General features: G+C 32.9%; 1 protein-coding gene and 2 long non-coding RNA genes across 4 annotated transcripts in view; 2 read left to right on the top strand and 1 right to left on the bottom strand.

Annotated features, from left to right (window-relative positions):
• LOC136274968 (uncharacterized) overlaps window positions 1-21,243 on the top strand; it is a 59,425-nt gene that overhangs the window by 11,449 nt on the left and 26,733 nt on the right. The window lies entirely within an intron of this gene.
• LOC117687490 (uncharacterized) lies at window positions 1,268-6,365 on the bottom strand. 2 transcript variants are annotated; one of them, XM_066083061.1, is made up of 4 exons: window positions 5,714-6,365; window positions 3,100-3,555; window positions 1,790-2,960; window positions 1,268-1,300 (listed from the first exon to the last, which is right to left on the bottom strand). In XM_066083061.1, coding segments are annotated over exons 1-4 (2,154 nt in total). In that variant the 5' UTR covers window positions 6,239-6,365; the 3' UTR covers window positions 1,268-1,298. The 2 variants fall into 2 exon arrangements, with proteins under 2 accessions (XP_065939133.1, XP_065939132.1); XM_066083060.1 differs by lacking the exon at window positions 1,268-1,300 and having other exon boundaries at window positions 1,607-2,960.
• On the top strand, window positions 6,392-20,898 carry LOC136274970 (uncharacterized). The gene is made up of 5 exons (XR_010713428.1): window positions 6,392-6,508; window positions 8,907-8,969; window positions 9,394-9,432; window positions 9,735-9,779; window positions 20,780-20,898. It is a non-coding gene; the product is annotated as an uncharacterized lncRNA (long non-coding RNA).

The following is a 21,243-nucleotide window of genomic DNA, read 5'->3' as shown; positions in this document are numbered from 1 at the left end:
GAAGAAGATTTTTAAAGATTTTGTCTATATATTTCTATGTAAAACTTGATCCCCTAATTGTGGCCCCTACCTACCCCCAGGGACCATGATTTGAACAAACTTGAATCTACACTATCTGAGGATGCTTCCACTCAAATTTAAGCTTTTCTGACCTTATAGTTTTTGAGAAGAAGATTTTAAAAAAAAAATTCTGTATATTCCTATGTAAAACATGACCCCCCTCTTGTGGCCCCATCCTACCCCCGGGGACCATAATTTGAACAAACTTGAATCTACACTACCTGAGGATGCTTCCATTTTAATTTGAGCTTTTCTGGCCTGATAGTTTTTTAGAAGAAGATTTTTAAAGATTTTCTCTATATATTTCTATGTAAAACTTGATCCCCTAATTGTGGCCCCACCCTAGCCCCGGAGACCATGATTTGAACAAACTTGAATCTACACTACCTGAGGAAGCTTCCACTTTTATTTGAGCTTTTCTGGCCTAATAATTTTTTAGAAGAAGATTTTTAAAGATTTTCTCTATATATTCCTATGTAAAACTTGATCCCCCCATTGTGGCCCCACCCTACCCCTGGGGACCATGATTTGAACAAACTTGAATCTACACTACCTGAGGAAGCTTCCACTTTGATTTGAGCTTCTCTGGCCTAATAATGTTTTAGAAGAAGATTTTTAAAGATTTTCTCTATATATTCCTATGTAAAACTTGATCCCCCCATTGAGGCCCCACCCTACCCCCGGGGACCATGATTTGAACAAACTTGAATCTACACTATCTGAGGAGGCTCCCATTTTAATTTGAGCTTTTCTGGCCTGATAGTTTTTTAGAAGAAGATTTTTAAGGATTTTGTCTATATATTTCTATGTAAAACTTGATCCCCCCATTGTGGCCCCTCCCTACCCCTGGGGACCATAATTTGAACAAACTTGAATCTACACTACCTGAGGATGCCGCCACACAAGTTTGAGCTTTTCAGGCCGAATAGTTTTTGAGAAGAAGATTTTTGAAAAATACCAACAAATTTTCAATAATTCTCAATTATCTCCCCTTTAAAGAGGGCGTGGCCCTTCATTTGAACAAACTTGAATCCCCTTCACCTAGTGGTGCTTTGTGCCAAATTTGGTTGAAATCTGCCCAGTGGTTCTTGAGAAGAAGATGAAAATGTGAAAAGTTTACAACGCCAACGCCGACAACGACGACAGACAACGGACAAATTGTGATCAGAAAAGCTCACTTGAGCCTTTGGCTCAGGTGAGCTAAAAACTGTAACCTTCAAACTTCAATGGTGAAACATCTCTAAACACAATGGAATAAAAATGTGTAAACACAAACAATGACAATAACAAATACCATAGTTAATTCATGTACTTTGGCCAAATCTAGTTGTTGATCTCATACCTCTCCCCTCCAAAAAAATTTTCTCTTTTAAATTATCAATTATCAATTAAAAACAAGCAATACCTAAATTGAAGAGCTTATTCAAAATGCTAGATATTTGATATTATTTATGTTCTGGTGAGTTATAATTAGAATTTATCTTTAATATATTTGTTTATCCAACCTTTTTTTGGAAAGAAAAATTTTGAGATACAATGATTTGAACCAACTTGCAAGCTAGAATAAAGAACTAAAAAATATGAAACATTTAATAAAGTCTTGCATGAAAATTTTTGCAAAGCAAATTAAAATTTATGAAATCATGATGTATGATAAGATTTGAAATTGAAATTTCTCTTAACATGCAAAACTTTATACAAACTGATGAAAGAACAAAACAAAACTCACAAAGATAACCAACTACAACCCATGATACCATCAGAAAATTCATCTGTCTGTGCAGTCCCTCAGGTCTATGTATTACACCAAGAAGCTTTTCATAGCTTGACTCATTGTTTCTCATCGCTTGTTGTGCACTCATAGCACGTTCGTTTGTCAAAACATCACCTCCTAGAACTACTTTTTCAACGGTTCCGTCAATGAATGGCACAGCTAGAGAGTGAACTCTCTGCATTATTCTAATCATTCCATCGGAAGAATTTTCACTCTCGTCAATTAAGTCACAGTTTATAAACACAGATTTCTGGGACGTTTTTTCAATTTGTGGGTGTGGTATATAGTTTGGAAGAAGTTTTTCGAATGATTTGAGTTCTCCAATAAAATTTGATAAGATTCGGGCAACATGAAATTGGATATTTCTTTGAAAATCAAGAATTTCCACTTTAGATGGAAAAAACACACAACTACTGATTGTTTCTATGTCGGCTACAGGCTTATTTGTAGGGAGCTCCTGATCAATTATTCTCTTCTGGGTAGCCAGAAGTAGAAACCAATGCCATGATTTCCTTTGTCTGTCTGAAGTCATATTTGCAGGAGTAATGAGAATGTCGACATTGTCCCCCAGAATTTCAATGGGTATGCATGGATTGTCTTTTCTTCTTAACATCTTCTTCTTTAAATATGCCACAAGGTTTTCTTGATTTCCTGATGAGTTAAGTGTCTCTGTGTTGGACACCTTGTTCACTCTTGTATCAAAAACTACAGTCTCTGGTTTTTGCATGGCACTAGTAGTGTGCATGTTTCTGTAATTCATTGAAAAAGTAACTTCACTTGAAAGCTTTGTACTTGAAAAAGCTGTTCTGGAGCAATCCCAAAGCTCTAAAGTTGTAAAAGCATTCAGTTGTGCACCACACCCATTTGATAACAAAGTACAGTGCATGTTGCATACTGGTATTCTAGGACTTTGAATTGGACCTTCCACTTTTTCAGTCAGCTGATAGTTTGTGTCTTCATAGTCCTTTATGATTTTCTCACAAGTCATAATATCTCGCCTCTCGGACACATATCTTTCAACTGTATTGTCAATTCTCTCCTCTTGTTTCAGAACTATGTCTCTTTTTTTCCTATGCAATGCACTTGGTGAAACCGAGAATCCTAGGTCATGCAATATAGATATAGCCTATATAAAAAATAAAAATTCAATCTATGTACAATATCAAACACTGAAACAACAGTAATTAAAGAGATAGAAATTAATATTTTGTTTTCCTTCAATACATGTAAGATGAAAAATAAAACTATCCAAATAATCAACCTACCTCTTTTGTGGCTCCACATTGATCCAACAGCAGTCCAATTGTGTATTGCAGTCTTGATAGAGTGTGGTTTCTGCTATACAAAAAGACTGAAAATCCTGTGCAAAGGCTTATAACCTTATGACCTTTCACTTCTTGTTCTGATGCATCTTTCAATAAAACACTTTGTAAGAGCCTAACAGTGACAGGGGCTTTTCCCTTTAAATAATGCAAAAGACTCTCCCAGTCTGCAATTTCTGTATGATAGTGAAGTTGATTTTCTTCTTTTCTGCAAATTTCACATATTTCTTTGTGTATGTGCTTACACACTTCTTGCAACACAGCTTGTTTGTACTGGTCTGACTTCATCATATGGTGTACAAAACTCGTCCTACCATTAAGCATAGCTTTACATATTGCTTGCTGGGTGGGATCAGAAATTATTGATGATCTATGACTACTTCCATACTTTGCCATGATCTGAAAAAAAAATAGTCAAATTTACTTTATATGTAACCACTCCACAGAATGGAGATATCACACATGGGCTTCATTGTTTTGTGTAGCACCAAAAATTCAAAGATTCAATAACTGAAAGGTTCATCGAAAAACTATAGTTTTAGACAGAATATAGGTACACCGCAAGCGGATTGAATGGCAGCCAACCCCAAATTAGTGAAAGTGAGGAACATGGATATTTTATTAATTTGGCCAAATATATCAATAAACATGTACTTAAAAAAAAATTGTTCACTTTTAAAATAAGTTAGTTAATTAAATCCTTCTCCGTGCCATGAAGGCACATAAGGCCGGTGCTTATCCCAGGTTTCCGTGGTGCTAAGCGGATGAGAGTCATTGGACTCCCCCTGAATGGGACACCAGTCAATCGCAGGTTAACCCCCAGCGTAAGCTGGTACCCAATTTCAGCTGGGTGGCAATGTATATAAAGTGCCTTGTCTAAGTGCACAACACACAACATCAATTGACCACAGCGGGGTTTGAACCAGCGACCTTTCGGTTACTGGCCTAACGCCCATGACCACTAAGCCATGTGCTCTCACTTTTAAAATACACCTATTTAAAAATTTTAAACTTTTAAATCAACAATTAAAATTCAAAATAACAAGTTACTAAGAATAATTAAAAAAATTAAAGACAAATGTGTTACTTAAATTGTAATCTTTCTATTTGACATCCTTAACCATTTTCCCAAGTTTTCGAAAAATCCATTTATCAGGTTTGACCCCCGGCCCACTCAACCCCCATTTGGTATGTCTGTCTGTGAAGATCTTTGTTTTGTATTTTTTCTTCCATGTATTTCATTTTTCGGAAATTTCCATATGATGAAATTGAAAGTAGAAGTCAAAATAACTGAGATTATGTCCTATTCCGAAAAAAATCAGTCGTATGAACAAACACAGACACATTGATTTATAACGACCTCCTGCATGCAATCCATGTCATGTGATCATATTTTTAAATGCATGTTCAATAAACCCACACAAATAATTTGTTAAAAAGAGAATATTTAATGTAATATTTTAAAATTAACTTGCCAAATTACTTGTCCTATTATTTGACATAATGCCCAAAAATATGTAATTTGAGATGAAAAAAAGTTAAACCACCATTAGGTAGATAAATTCATATTAGAAGTACATGTATCACATGGGCGATTGACCACCAAATGGGAGTCAAATCAGCAAATGGAGGCCAAATCTTTATATATTAACCTTTTTGACTTTTACAACTCAATAGTGATAAGCGTATGTTTGTATTACTTTGGGGATCAGCTGCTAAAGTGCACAACGCATGTACCAGAGTTGTCTGTACTTGTTCCCTTTCTGGTTTCGGCTCGTGATGATATTTTCAAAGAAATATGATAACTAAGGTTATAAATCGTGGACGCAATATTTGATTCAATTTAATTCTATGTTCTCTATATTCTCAAGATCTTTATTAATAAAAGGACGTTTTCATGGATGATCGGCGTCATGTGAATTTGACAGACTGCTGGTAATCAGCGCGTTTGGTATTGTACATAACCAAGTACAAGTAAATTTTTAATTACTATTTTCAATAGCAGAAAAATTAGTCTCTGTCAAACACTAGTTTTTTCTTGTCATAGTGCTAAAAGACATGGCGTCACATTAAGCATCAAAAGACATAAGTTAATTGCATGATTGTCATGAGCACTAGACATGGTATACATAGGACGATTAAACAAATGTCAATCATTTTCTATAATCCAATCTGGGGCCTCGATCAATTCAGTTGATTGACAGGGTTACACTGACCAGGTAAATTTGAAGGTGGTGCTTATTTTCTTTGTCTTTAGACTGAAACAGAAAACCTCATGCGCAGACTTAGAGGGGAGGGGGGCGACCCCCAACCCCTGGAAAATAAATATTTATTTAATTAATACAGCAAAATTGTCGCAAATATGCCTCAGACCACCACACCCCCTACCCGGCTAACACAGTATTATCCTTCGGACATCCCCCCCCTGGAAAATTTCTGAATTTGCGCATATAACCTGAAGCCTGAATAAAAACTGTTAAATATGTTACATGTACATAATGTTAGTGTGTGCAATTTTTTTGTTTTCCTTATTTGTAAGTAATATAATTGAACTTACTTTGACATCAAAGTCTTTCTCATGGTAAGTCTTTGTTTGCGTAGAGGCATCATTTGTGCTAGATTGATCCAAACGTTTGATCCACGGCTCTTTTTCATGCGGTAAAATAGACCGCTCTGCAGGAGGTTTATCAATTGGTGCAGCCCTAACCTCAGGGGAATTGAATGGCAACAATCGTCTGATCTTTGGCTTCCGTGGTGTTGGTGTGTTCTTTTGCCTTTCTCGTTTGTTGCTAACAGGTGTACGTAAATGCGCTTTACTAATAACAGTTTCCTTTATTTCTGAAAATAGTTCGTTTCTCTTCTCGTACAGTTTTGTCAATCTTGTTTTGATATCGTCGTCGATCGTCACGAGTCTATTAAGTTTATTTACACAAAATTTGCAAACATAATTTTTAACATTTAAACTGAGTTCTTTGAATATCCTTGAGAAATCTTCATGTGTTGACACTAATCTATACGATTTTTTATCTTTAATTGTATTTCTACATAAGCCGCATATTTTCTCGGTACCTTTTTCCGCCATTGACCTCCCATGTGTATCGACTAACGTATCTCCCAATACAGAAGAGCATCGATAAATGTAAAGGGAGATTTCATTGGATAAGATAAAGGTCAAAGAGTTTTTGCATATATAATTAAAAGCACACTGTTTTTTTTCGAATCTTACTATCTGCAACCTTAGGACTAGGCTAATGCGCATGCCCATAAACTGGTTCATTCGCATATCTCTTCTACTTTCAACATGGCGCCAGCTATGAAGTTGCAAAGATTTGAAGTGATGATTTTCTTGATGGTTAGTTATTTATCTCAATTGTTTATAGATTTAATTGAACAAAAACATTAAAACAAGCTTTACACTATCTTTTAATGATGATAAATTGTACGTATATCAGTTAAACAATGTAGTTTCAATGAAATAAGTTTTACGAAGCGACCGTGGGTCTCGAGAAACATATAAATGGTATAGGCCTAGTCATATATGTGAATCAGTGCAGGCAAACTTTAGAACATAGATATATGTATGCAAACATATACAATTACTTATGTATTACGTCATATATACGTATTTAAATGCAGAGAGTATATGCATCCAAGAAATCAATTAAGGTAATTAAACACTATAAGTATATTATGTACTGTTCATGTACATATAGTTTAATTGTACTACAGGCCTCTAAATTTCTATCAATAAGCTGCTTAAAGGGCATATCGCATGTTTCTAAAGTATACGACATTATACATTTTTTGGCATCCTTGTGTATCTAATAATTACTCCTAACAGTTTGTTAACGGTATAAAAGCGGTAATTAGCCATAATATCAATTTAAATTAGAGCCCCGATCGTTTAAAAACTCGTTAATTAGATAGCGTGTCACGTGGTACAGTGACGTCACATGCGACCTTCTTCGAACAGCTGATTGTAAACAAATTGTAGGATTAGCATTATCTTCTTTAAATTTTGACATTCATTCACCATATAAGTTGTTTTTTTTTACATGCTGACTAATTAAAAGAATCTTATTAATCAGTCGTACATGTTTGAGCCACTAGTACGGATAAAAAACGATGATATTGCCGAAAAAGCGACGATGAAGTCGGCAATGATGATCAAATTGATCGACGTGTAAACATTGTAAACACAACTTAGTAAGGATTGTAGCTCAAATAAATCTGTTAAAGGTGTTTATTTATTAAAATCTACAACAGTCTTGGTTTTTGGCGTTCCTAACGACTCAGAATGTTCATTATTGTAAAACTGTGGTGCACAAGAAGTTTGTTTCTTCGGCAGTAACTGGTCACAACTTTCTAAGGTTGTTTACTCTATATTACACTGGATTATAAAAACAGGCAAGAACGTTTTCCTTAATTATTGTTTATTTCTGTAAGATCCCATCTCCGTATTTTTTTTATCCATTTACGTATAAATGTATATCAGCAAACTTTGTCTATTTCTCGCGTAAACAATCAATATCGACAACTCGATCCATGACTTCTCCCACAAAAAATAAAACTCACAGAAATCTCACCTACCGTACTAAAATTATGATTTCTGCAGAGGTGAGCTACATGTATGAATGAAGAAATCATGTATACAAAACAGATGCATACATGAATGTATCGTTTGACAATAAGAAAAAGAAAACAGCTAATGAAGCGAGGCGGTATCCAAAATGGCGTCCCCTCTCGTTATTTTTATCCGATGAACTTGCGTTTTGTACACAGGCGTAACTTCTATTTTTTTCTTTTTGAGAAATAAATACGATTTATTTATGAAACTATAAATACAAAAATGTACCATATAATTAATAACATATGAATTGAATGTTTATTTATAAATCCTCTCGTCGACAGATAGACCCCTATTTGTCACAAGATTTCCGCATACTTTCGTAAGGGAAACTTAAAAAAACAACAGTCCAAATCCCCATTTTCGGTGGCTAAATCACCCGCAGGAGGCACAGAACACCATCATGTCCCGTTATCGGCAATTTAATAGGTGATATTTAGTTTAATTGTCGGTTAAATCTAATCCGATTACAAATATGGCTAACAGCACCTTCTCGCTCGAGGTCGCATATGACGTCACACATCATGGCGGGTAGATCGAGAGAGAAAATATGCATATCGCGACATTTGAATTTCATCGCTTTCAAACTCACGAATTAGGCAGAATATTTTATGAAAACGTTAATAAACTTCATTTTTAACGAGTATAGAATGATTTTATTTAAAAAATTTCGAAAATTGAAAAACATGCGATATGTCCTTTAATGTAGGAGAAGAGAAGTATTTATACCCTATCTGTATTTGTATTTATATATAGATAGGGTATATATGATCTATATGATTATCTTTCTCTTCTACATTTATCTGCTTATTTATAGAAATTAAGAGGCCTGTGATTGTACAGAGTATTTGTCTCTAGGAAGTTAATTACAATCAAAAGTGGCTTTCACTTCATAGTTTTATTATTCATTTATCATAATCATTTCACATTACTGGGAATCTCCTATCAATATGTCATTGTATAACATGGTATACATCAAACAGTCAATATATCTCTGAAGGGTTGCTGTCTCAAGTTCACAGTTGTACGGTCTTGTAACCTGCCAAATAAAATGGGACCAGAGTGTGTTTGTGCCTCGTCACTTATTGTTGTCTTTAAATATTTAAAAAATACTGTTTAATAGGTAGTATTCCAGATAGTTACAGTGGACGGAATGATGGAAGGCAGTGGAGGCTTCTTTTTGCCTGTATGTATTAGAATTATTCAATACTAAATCTGTATATTCTTATTCCTTGTCATAACAAGTATAAAGTGTTCAAGTGGCCTCATATCTGCCAGTTTTATACTTAAATCTAGTCAGTAGTGTTCTAATACAAAATTAAAAGCTTCGTTTTCTGACAATAAACTGTCAGGTTAAAATAATATTATCATTAATAACATAATTAATTAACCTGATTGGATGATAGTTTACTGTCAAACATACCAGTAATTATAAGTTATAAATAATAATTTTAAACGTTTACATTGATAGTATTAACTTGACTTGTATCTTATCAAGTTTTTATCCAAGAGAATTTATTTACATTGGTTTTATTTCCTAAGGCTTAAAGTATGTGTGTCTCTCTTATTTTGTATATATAACTCTACTACTTGGACTACTTTTATTACAGAATACTGGAATGGGGTCATTGCAGGAAATTCTACCAGAGGTTTGTTACATGCACCCCTATCCCATCAGCTAAAATTTAAAGTCATATAAACATAATCTGTGTAAATCTTTCTCCTGATTGAGTTTTAAATGTGTATTGTCTTGATTTCTATGCTGCATGTTAATATTGTATTGATATATTTTTATTTAGATTTTCTCTCCTTTACTAGTTCTTTCAAAACACTAGTTTACAAACAGATAAGATTTTAAAAAAAATTATTTTAAAAAATACAAATGAGTCATTGTGTAGCATAAACTACATGTATCCAGTATTCTTATTATTCTTCCATATTTACTTAATAGACAGATAGGCCTGCTGAAGATTTCCCTATGAATAGATCAACACAGGTGAGTATTACAGTTTTGCATGTTCATGATTTTATATCAGGATTATTGAAACAATGAAACTTGATGGAATAATTTGCTATTTTGCAAAAATGGCGTAGACATTAATGCAAAAATAACTTATTTCATTAAACAATTGTGATATCATCCTGATATATTTCAAAAACCATAGTCCAAATAAATCGTACATTGATATATATATATGTACAGTGTACTTGTGACAAGGTTCTGTGGGCTTTCTGATCACTTTTTGTTCAGCGTTTGTTGCTCTTTTAAATTAAAATATTACCTGAGTCCCTCAGGTTATGTATTGTTACCAATGTTTTAATGCTCCTACAAACAAATTTTAGTGGAGTATATTGGAATCAACCTGTCTGTCTGTCTGTAGTCAATTTTTTTGTCATATAAAACTTGAAAACTTCTCCATAGAATCATAGACTTTAACCTCACCTGAGCTGTACGCTCAACTGGGCTATTCTGATCGCTTTAGTTCTAGTATTTGTCCATCTGTCTGTCCTAACTCCTGACTTTGTTCACTTAAAACACATTGGCCTATTGTTTTATCCCAAATTACAATTTTTTTGTTGCTAATTTGACTTATAATACTTCTTATACATCATGATATAGTGATTTTCTGCTGTTTTAAGGAAGCTCATTGTCAACAAATTAATATTGATATAAGTTGCAGAACTTGCTTATCAATCATTGTAAAGTAAATAAAGTTTAGTTCTAAAAAAAAAACCCAAAACAAAGAATTTTTTTCATCATAAAAATTATATTTTTCTTTCAACCTTTATATTGAAATGATATAAAATGAAATTTTTAGATGGTATCCATGCATTTTACAAAGTTATTGCAAATTTGCCTATTTAAGATATGGATATAATGGATTAAAGAAACAAGTTGAGTTTTAAAAATAGTAATAATGGCTATCTATACCAACAGGTTTATAAGTGGGAGTGCTCTGTGGATCTACTTCGCCATGCATGTAGTTGTGTGACTGATGGTTATATTAGCAGTAGAATACTAATTAAAATTGTCTGTATAAAAGTCAGATTTATGGTACAAATTAATTTAGAGTTATCGAACATTGCTGAGGATTGAAAATTGTTAAGTATCAATTAAAGAAAAAATCCATAAATTTTGACTATTTCATTAAGGTATTTTCCTATAGTTAGCTAACTTAGATGAAGTTGGGAGGAACTTATGCTATGCCCCTGGTGTCGGTGTCCGGACCTGATTAAACTTGTTGTTGTAGGTCTTGTATCTAAGTTATTACTTATCATATATCCACCAAGCTTGCATGGATGATGCATCTGGACCTACTTATGGACTTGGATGCTAAACCTGGGCCATGAATTTCAGATGCTGGAGGAGGTTAAGGTTTTTGAAGCAGGTTAAAGCATTTGGAGCAGGTGCCCTCTGATGATTATATCTTAGTTAATACTGGTCGTAACTTCACCAAACTTGCATGGATGGTGCATCTTATGACACTGATGTGCCTGACAGGCTTGAATGCTGAATCTGAGCCATAGGTTTCATATGATGGAGGAGGTTATGGTATTTAGAGCTGGTTAATCTTTTTGAAGCAGGTGCCCTCTGATGATTGTATCTGACTTATTACTCGTCCTAACTTCACCAAACTTGCATGGATGGTGTGTCTGATGATGCACCTGACAGGTTTGGATGCAGAATAAGAGCCATAGGTTTCGGATGCTGGATGAGGTTTAGTTTTTTTGAACAGGTCACATGTTTTTTAGATAATACCTTGCATAAGTAATTGAACTAGAATATAAATGAATCACAAAGGCAGCTTCAGATGCAGAGCCTGATCTCCATTCTCAAGGATGCTAAAAAAATCTCCTTCCTCACCCAAACCTGCTTGATAGATGTGTTTGTTCTTAAATGATATAACATGATACCTATGATATAGTATTTTATGATATGATACACATATATTTTTATGATACAATATTATATCGTATATTATATTGTAAACGGTTATATGATATGATATTGTATCAATTTTTTGTTTAATATGATATTATATTGTATCATGATATTGTGATGTATAGTATTGTAAATTATGTTACAATATTGTTTTATAAGATATTGTATTGGATATTTTTTATCACATGATATTGTTTCATATGATATTGCAATTTATCACATGTTTATCCCAATATACGGTGGATATCACTCATGGGATAAATTTTTGATATTCCACTGTGTGTTCTTACGCCACGTGACGTCATAGTTAATCATTACGTAAGTTTAGACGGTTGATTGGCGTAGAATGAAAAAGTAAATAATTAATTCAGTTGAGGGGTGTTGAGATATAAATTTGAAACATTTAATGTTGTTTCAGTTATTTGCCATGAATTCATAAAAAAATGTTAAAAAATGAATGTCTGTTTGTTAAACTTCAAGGAACTTTAATTCCATGCGTAACGTTGTTGACGTGTTGTAAATAATGTGTTGTGCGGCTCACAATCACAATTTTTACAGAAATAGCTGGGATAAACAAAATACTTGGTAAAACATGTGATAAAAAGAATCTCTCATGATTTGCGATGGTATATGATTTTTATCCAACGAGTTGTGTGTTTTCTATCCCCTTGCCAAGGCTCGGGGATAGAAAACACACAACTCGTTGGATAAAAATCATATACCATCGCAAATCATGAGAGATCCTATATATATAATAATGTATCATATGATATATTGTTTTCCCTTGGACTGAAATGTCACACTTTCATTGGTTTAAACTTAGCACGTGATTGGCTCATATATCTCTATATTTGTTCTGTGAGAAATAATATTAGGCAATATGGCCGTCATTGGCCGACGTTTCGTTTACTCATTTCGACATTTCATAGTATTTAATACATAAACGGCATGCCGTAAGTTCTTAAAGTATTTGGAGTAGTTGCCCTTTGAAATTCTTTAAAATTAGAGTAGTTGCCCTTAGAATATTGACGTCATATTGTTTTGTCTGGAGCAGAACAAATGGCAGCGCCGAAATTTGCTCAAATCTCTGCAGAGAAAGGGAGTTTCCGGCTCCGCCTCCGGCTCGTGCACTATGTATAAAACCCTGACTACTATTTAGGCATAGTACATGCACAACACAACACTATTATATAAATATAATATCATATGTAACAATATTTTGATTTATTATGTGATATAATATTATGTCACATAATACAATATTTTATCATAATTTAATTCTGATTGTAACGCCTCATTTGATTAACTTAACAAATTCATATATATATCGTATAACATAACTTGCCTACATCACAATACGATGTGCATGCGAAACGTATTAATCTGCTTGACGTTACGTTTAAATTTTGTACAGATTATCATATTTAAACTAATTAATGGGCTTTATTATTTGATTTAAATAGAAGAAAATTAAATTATAACCCCTTAGGAATAATTTTAATTTCTACCTATGTTATACGAGTTATTTATACAAGTATAACATAACTTGGAACAATTTAGGATTTTTAAATCATAAACTGCTCCAAGTTTTGTTATATCGTATAACATAGGTAGAAATTAAATTCATTTCTTAAGTAATCATGTACTATGATATTGTATTATGTGATCAAATACAATAATGTATAACATGATACAATGTCATATCATGTTACAATGTCATGTTACATCATTATTTATTACAGTATTATATGGTAATATATATTAGTATCATAGCATGCAATATCATATATTATTGTATTGATAATCATTAATATCTTACAATACTGTATGAAATGAACATATGATTATCATACAATTTTTTTTAACATATGATATACGATATTTTGTTAAAACAGTAACCATGAATAACCAAGATCATTAAGAATGATTTCATATAATATGATAAAGGTGGTCTCATAAAGGTAATGCCTCGTCTCAGTGAGGGTTGTGATTTGTGATTACCTATGTTTATATATTATTTGCTTCTTTATGGTGATGGTCCCTAATATTGTTCTACTAATCTCTAAATTCTTTAATGGTAGTGTATGGAAAGTCATAGACATGGGTTCAATTCCCATCACCACCATAAATTATTTTGATGTTGTTTTACTCTGGTGATGGTTTTTGTGTATAATTTATTCAATTTTGTCTACTGAAGTTTCATTGAATTAACAAATTAAAAATTTTTGAGGCATGATTTTGCCAATGTATAATGGTACATATATTTTATTATAGATTTCGGATCCTGACTCTCTAATTAGTAGTATTAATAATAATGAGGTTATTTTGCAAGTGGTAGATAATTCTGAGCGAGAGAGAACCCGACAGGACGAATATCTAGCTTCCTATGGACTATATAGACAACCTATCATAGGTGACGGAAATTGTCTTTTTCGGTCTGTTAGTCTGGCACTCTTTGGAAATCAAAATCACCACCAAGAGCTTAGAAATATTGCAATAAATGAGATAGAGCAAAATTTAGGCTTATTTAGAAATTTCTTTTTTCATGATAATGGTAATTCAATGTTGGATTCAGAAATTCAGCAGGAATTAAATAATCTTAGACAACTAGCTACATTTGCTGGACAAGAGTCAATATTGGCTTTATCTAGAAGATTAGGAATTACCGTATATACTCGCCTATAAGTATTGTTCGCCTATAAGTCGGTTGCCATTTTTCAAGTTTATTTTCAAGATTTTGCCATTGACCTTCTTATAAGTCGGGTAATTTTTTCTGGATAATCAGTCTACAGATTGCCAATCAAATAAGCACATTTTATCAAGCATGACTATATTCTAGATAAAAAATATTGGTGTTTGACCCCTCTGTTATCATTTCTAGATGCAATGCATTTTAAAAGTGTTGTGTTCAGTTAAGACATCATAACTTTCGATTTTGGAGGCCATTTTTTTTTTATTGATACACTGATGAAAACTTGGTGCAAGCTATAAAAATATTTAAAATACTATTGAAAATAAAATGACAGTGATTTTGATCCCCTGTTGATTGATTATGATGGTATAGCCCCTTTTAAAAGTGGTGTGCTAGCTTGTGTTGTTTTAGGTGACATGCCACCTACAGCCACCAGTATAGCTGTTATCACCTCATGTGTAATTTATTATGAATAATTATAAAACGATCTTTATTTTTTTTAACAGACCAGCAATTATTCTTGTGTTTAATTTTTTAAGTATTAAACAGAAATTGCTGTTTTGTAATCCCACTAGATCGCTTTTAGACGCCATGTTTTTTAATAGTTTTCTGTAAACAGAGTTATCTTTCTTGAAGTTTGTAACTTACGATTTTGGACGCCATTATATTTTTTAAACACTCATTACAACTAGATTATAGCTCAAAAACTATTTTAAATGCTACTGGAAATAAAATGACAGGGATTTTATCCCCTACTGACTGATTAGGGTTGGCAATTAGCCTCCTAAACTCAGTGTTGGCTTGTGTTGTTTTAAGTACAGTTATACCTACAGCTATTATCACCTCAGGCGTAAATAATTGCCTGTTTAAATAAAAAATACTATCGAATACACCTTGTTCATATTTTAAGAAATACAGTTGAAACTTTCAATGTATTTATTAAGTGTTTATCCTTTTAGTAATTAAAAAATAAAAATGTCAAGTATAGGGATAGCAAGTCAAAAGTTGGAAGCAAAATGGCACCCAAAAACGAAGTTTTACTCAGTGGAAAAATTATCTGATTGTATGTCATGCCTATAAGTCGGACCCCTACTTTTTATTCAAATGTCTACTCCCAAAATACCGACTTATAAGCGAGTATATACGGTAATGTTTTAGTTACTGTTGGTGGTGATGTTGACAACCAAGACATAGTTACATTAGAACATGACTTTAGCAACTCAGTTTCTAGGATTCATTTAGTTTGGACAAGAGCGGGGGGAGGACATTATGAAACCGTGACTGAGGCTATTCCTATCCATCAAGAAATATTTGTGCCCTCAACTGCAAAAAGTTTTTATCATTGGAATTTAGACCCCTCAGCATGCAAAAAGTTTGATTTAGATTCTTTGAAAACTAAAACACAAGAGACGAATACTAATCAAACACCGGAATTGCCAAGACAGACAGACTATCTAAAGACAGTTCATTCCTATGACAAAATCCCACATGACAACCAAAAAAATTCTTTCAAAAATATGTGTAGAATTTGCAAAAAAACTTTTCATGATAAGGCAAACTTGAACCGCCATGTGAAGAATGTGCACGAAAAAGAAAATCAATGGAGAATGTCATGCATTGTTCCATCATGTGACTTATCATTTTTCCATGTTGATGATCTAGTTGGCCATTTAATAAGTTCTCATGAGGCAGAAATCGAAATTGAAAATCTAAATTTTGAAAATGTAAATACTTTTGAAAAATTTTTGGCTGATGAATCTTTGAATAAAAATACAAGATATGTTTTGCACCGACCAAAAACCCTCAATAAGGATGGTTCTCAAAGGTACACTCTTGTTTGTCATAGGGATGGCAAAAGACGTATTAATGACTCCAAAGATAGACAGAGAAGGGAGAATAAAAAGGGGTCTTGCAAACTAGATGGAGTGTGTTTATCCAGATTTTCTGTTTTAATAACCAGGGAGGGAACAGTTAAAGTAAAATATATTAAATCTCATACCCATTCGACAAGTTTTGAGGAAAGTAAATATCTACCAATTCCGGATCATATCAAGTCAGAAATTACAACTATGTTAGCCTTAAAAATTCCAATTAATACAATTCTGGATAAGGTTAGGGAGAAATTCAGTGACAGGAACAACCGTGACGACTTGACAGACATGAAACATTATCATTTGATTGACAGAAAAACAATTCACAACTTAAAGCAAAAAATAATTGACCCTTCTGTTATCAGACATAGTGACGATGCTACATCTACTTATTTGAGAGTAGATGCTTTACAGAGAGAAAAGTTTAATCCTGTTTTAGTGTTTAAACAACAAAATGTAGATGACGAGACAACTGGACTTAGTAAGGAAGACTTCATGCTGGCTATTATGACTAAACAACAACTAGATATGTATGAAAAATTTGCCCCCATGATTCTTTGCATGGATTCCACCCATAAGACCAATATATATTCATTCAAGTTAATTACACTTTTGGTTATTGATGAATTTAGACACGGATATCCGGTTGCAATTTGTATTTCCAACAAAGAAAATGAGCAGGCTATATCTTTATTTCTAAATGCAGTAAAAAGAAAATCTCCACAAACAAAAGTAAACATTTTGATGACAGATGATGATATTGCTGGGTGGAATGCAGCTAAGAGTGTTTTTGGACCAGATCTGCAACATTACCTGTGTATTTGGCACATTCACAAAAACTGGCGTCTTAAAATTCAACAATATATAAAAGATAGGGAACAGCAAGCAGAAATTTATTGTTTGTTATGTGCTGCAATGGATGCTAAAACCAAAGTTTTGTTAGATAAATACTTGGATATTTTAGTGCAAAAATTATCGTGCACAAACCAGGCTTTTCTTAAATATATTAATGATTTTTACTTTTGTAGAAAGGAAAAGTGGGCAATGTGTTTTAGAACTGGTGAATATTCTAAGGTAAATACAAACATGTTTTTGGAAAGCTTTCATAATCAGTTGAAAACTGTGTACTTTGAAGGGAAACGAAATCGTAGAATAGATATACTTCTTGAAACATTGTTACAGATAGAAAACAACTTGTATTTCAAGCATTTGGCCGCTAGCAAATTTAGCATCCCTTCAGACGAAAATATTCAGACAGCTGATAGACACAAGAGTAGTTTTGAAATTTCAGATTCCTCAGTTTCTCAAGTTAATGAAAACACATTTTCAGTTATGTCAAAAGGCAGCTTATATACAGTTATTGTAAATTCTAAAAAATGTTCTGAAAAACATTGTTACTCTAAGTGTAAAAAGGTACCATGTGTAGATTTGTGTCGGCATATTCTTGTTTGTAACTGTTTTGACTATGGTGAAGGAAACATATGTAAACATATTCATAAGGTCCAATCATTACTCTTTTGGGATAGAAACAGATGTGAATCAGATGATAAGTCAGAAACTTGTATTCAGACAAGCAAAACGGTCACAAGTCCATCACAGGAAAACTCTTATGCCTCCAGCAACTCACAGTCTATGAAGATTAGAGGTATACAAGATAGGCTGAATGAAATTATGTCTCAGGTCAATAATAGCCCCTTAGTTCAGCAACATAGGCTAGATAACATAATTACAGCATTAGATCACATCATTTCTGCCAATAATGGATGTGAAAAACTTCCAAACTCTCTCAAAGAGTTTAAGAAAACAGAAAAAATGTCATCAGTAGCTAAAAATGTGTTACAGCCTCGTTTTAGGTCAACAAATAAAAATCCTGGGAGAAAAACTAAAAAACCACTGAGCAAACCATCTCAACAAGAAAAAGATCAGTTAATAGGAAAAATTAATCAAGAGATGGAACAAGAACCCAGTTATTCCCAAGGTCAAAGGTCAGGTCCCTCTGTAGCACCATATCCACCTTTAAGGCTAGTTCCAACTACTGAACCCACTGTTCTTCAACCACAAAGTCAAGGTCCAATTATAAATCCAACTACAGCTCAAGGTCTACCATCTTGGTTTAGAATTCCTCCTTCCTTATATAATAAGAAGATAACAATTAAACAAAGTGATGGCAAAACACAAGATATAGTTTTTACAGGTGGTCAAAACAGTACAAATGTAGAATAAAATCTTTGTTGGCTTTTAGGGATGACATAAGACTGATGTAGGTGACACGAAAATGACCTATAGTAGGTTTTTCTCTCTCCAGATTTTGTTGTTATCTCCTTTGTGGGCGGCAAGGTCTGGAGGATGACAAAACAATACAACAGACTAGAACTCTCTCTCTCTCTTCAGACTTGTCTATCATTTCATTTGTTTACCATTCTTGTTGTTTTGTTCTTGTGTTATTTTTGTTCAAATGTTGAAAATAATTACTTTATTTTCATTTCTAGTTACTTAACTGCAGGTGTTGACTTGAATAATATATGTGTATTGATCTTTCATGGTTTAAAAAGTTTGTGATAGATGGTTGACATCTGTAACCAGCATCATGTCAGTCCAGTAGCAGACTGGCAATGGTGAACAGACCAGTGCTGAGTTGCAGCTTGTTTTTCCAAATTTTAATGTGCTCCAAGTTAACAGTTAAAAACAAAAATAAGTTTCACCTGCCCGTATTTGGCATGCAGATTTGTTAGTTTACTAACATTGTTTTAGGTTTAATTTATGTTAATTCCCTACTAACCAGGCCCCTTATACAGTTCAAGACTACATGTAAAGATTCACTATTGTTGCTTCTTTTTTTCCAGAAGTTGATAAATGCTTTGACTTTATAACACAGATTGATACATGTATAAGTTTTAAGACGTCAATAGCCAAATGGAGATAAATACAGTTATTGGTGTGCACTTTTAGTGTATGTTTTCTGTCTGATAGATAAGAGTATGGGCCGAAACTTTCCTGGTTGCATAAAATCATTTTAAAGAGTAATGAATTTATTAAAATCTACCAATAAGTTTTATTATGATAATTTGATATGCATTTGGAATTGGGGGGGGGGGGGGAGGGAGGGTTGTTTTTTTTAATATTATTAAACGGAACCAGGAAGGTATCAGGGAATTTTTGATAATTTTTAGTGTAACAGTTTGATCTCTTACCTGACTGATGAGGCCCAGAGAGACAAATTGTAACACACATATATTAACAGCTTTAATATTATAATCTATTTTTACTTTTTATATTAAAGATTAAAAGATGATTGGCAGTGTTGATAAAAACAAGAAGAATAGACATCTTCAGTGAAATTTTACCAAAAAAAATTGTTTTTAAGGTCAGACGACACGTTCCTCGAGAATCTTTTTGTATCTCCTCGTAATGAAGAGTTCCAATAAAAAATATTAATTTCATAACTACTTTTAAAATGATCAAAATTTACGTGGATTTGATTAAATGTCTAGATGGTCGAGTGGTTAGAACCGTGGCCGCTCACTGCCAGTAGCGTAAAGGTTTTAGAGGTCGTGAGTTCAAAGCCCCGCCCTGGCGGAGATATAGTTCTAATATAGTGAATTTCGCTCTGCTGCAGATTTATTTATTTTTATATCAGCAATTCAAGTGTATTTTCAAGAAGATTATATAGGAAATTGCATACTCTAGTATTTTGCAGAAATGCCTGGTAAGGTACCCTAATTTTTTGCAAGAAAGCTTGTCAAAGTAGTAGTAAACCATTAACAAATTCCTGGAAAAAGTTATCTAAAATTGAGGAACGTGTCGTCTGACCTTAATTTATGGACGTTCATTTCGAAATCATAATTTCATTGTTCAAAGAAGGATATATGCTTTTAATTATTTTATACGAATCATTTTGTACTTTTTATGAGAGAGTGGAAAATATGTATTAGTTGCAAGTAAACCAATGTAGAGTTTAGAATTTGGTGTCAATAAATACATGATAATATGTAATAAATCATGTCCAGTAATGTCAATAAAACGTTTAATTTTTTTGATATAATTTTGGAAAATAAAAAACAACTTTTGTTCATGTTATTTAAACCTATAAGCTATAATTGTATAATGTACAATACACATTTAACACTACAAAAAGTCAACATTGATGTGATGGTGCATTTTAAAAAAAAAATAGGTTAAGCTGAAAGTATTTGCAGAAAAATCATTCATTGATAATGCATATTAGGGTCATCAAAGCTGTATTTCCTATTATCTGTATACATAAATGAATTAAATACAAATGCATGTTCATGTTTGTATATACATGTATTAGGCTATATGCAAGTATTCATAATTAAAGTTAGTGTCCATAGGTAATGGCCTTTAAAAAATATTATTTACCATGAATATGTCTTAACACGCATAAAAGATTAATTATACTTTGGGAAAATATAGGAAAGTCAAACTGTTCTACATGCATTCATTTATGTTTAAATAATTTCCTTCCACAGGCTACCATCAGACTCAGGTGAAAATATGGATCATCTCAATCATCTGAATAAAAAATATTGCATTGTGAAGAGTTACCAATAGTTTGTTTGAGAATAATGCCATACTTTGTCCTATTTATCATATGAATAAATTTATTGTTTTGATATGCATATCATTATACATATCATATTGGTAATGTTCTCAGAATTGTAAGTTCAGAGACAAGAGAAATAAACCAATCACAAGCTGTGATACATCATAACCACATCTAACTTTGAGAGGATCTGGATTATCCCGGCAAGATTAAAAGAAGAGATAATATATTTGATCAGAATGACAAAGTGTTGAATAAGTCTAATGAGTGCTCTTTGGAGGCTGATGATGTAATATCTGAAATTTTTAATCTTTTATGATCCAATGTGTCAGATATTCTGATACATCATCAAATTGTTATTTCAAATTCTTCTGCAGATAGAGAAATTAA

Source organism: Magallana gigas, chromosome 4 (assembly GCF_963853765.1).
Source record: "Magallana gigas chromosome 4, xbMagGiga1.1, whole genome shotgun sequence".
Classification (NCBI taxonomy): Eukaryota; Metazoa; Mollusca; class Bivalvia; order Ostreida; family Ostreidae; genus Magallana; species Magallana gigas.
Note: the sequence above shows the minus strand (reverse complement) of the source record. Positions and strands in the feature narration are given on the sequence as shown.

Coding starts and splice junctions, on each gene's coding strand:
- LOC117687490 (XM_066083060.1), bottom strand. CDS start 6,238: ATGGCGGAAAAAGGTACCGAGAAAATATGCGGCTTATGTAGAAATACA. Junction 3,556..5,713: donor AGAAAGACTTTGATGTCAAA/GTAAGTTCAATT, acceptor TTTTTTTTTCAG/ATCATGGCAAAGTATGGAAG. Junction 2,961..3,099: donor AATGTGGAGCCACAAAAGAG/GTAGGTTGATTA, acceptor TTTTTTATATAG/GCTATATCTATATTGCATGA.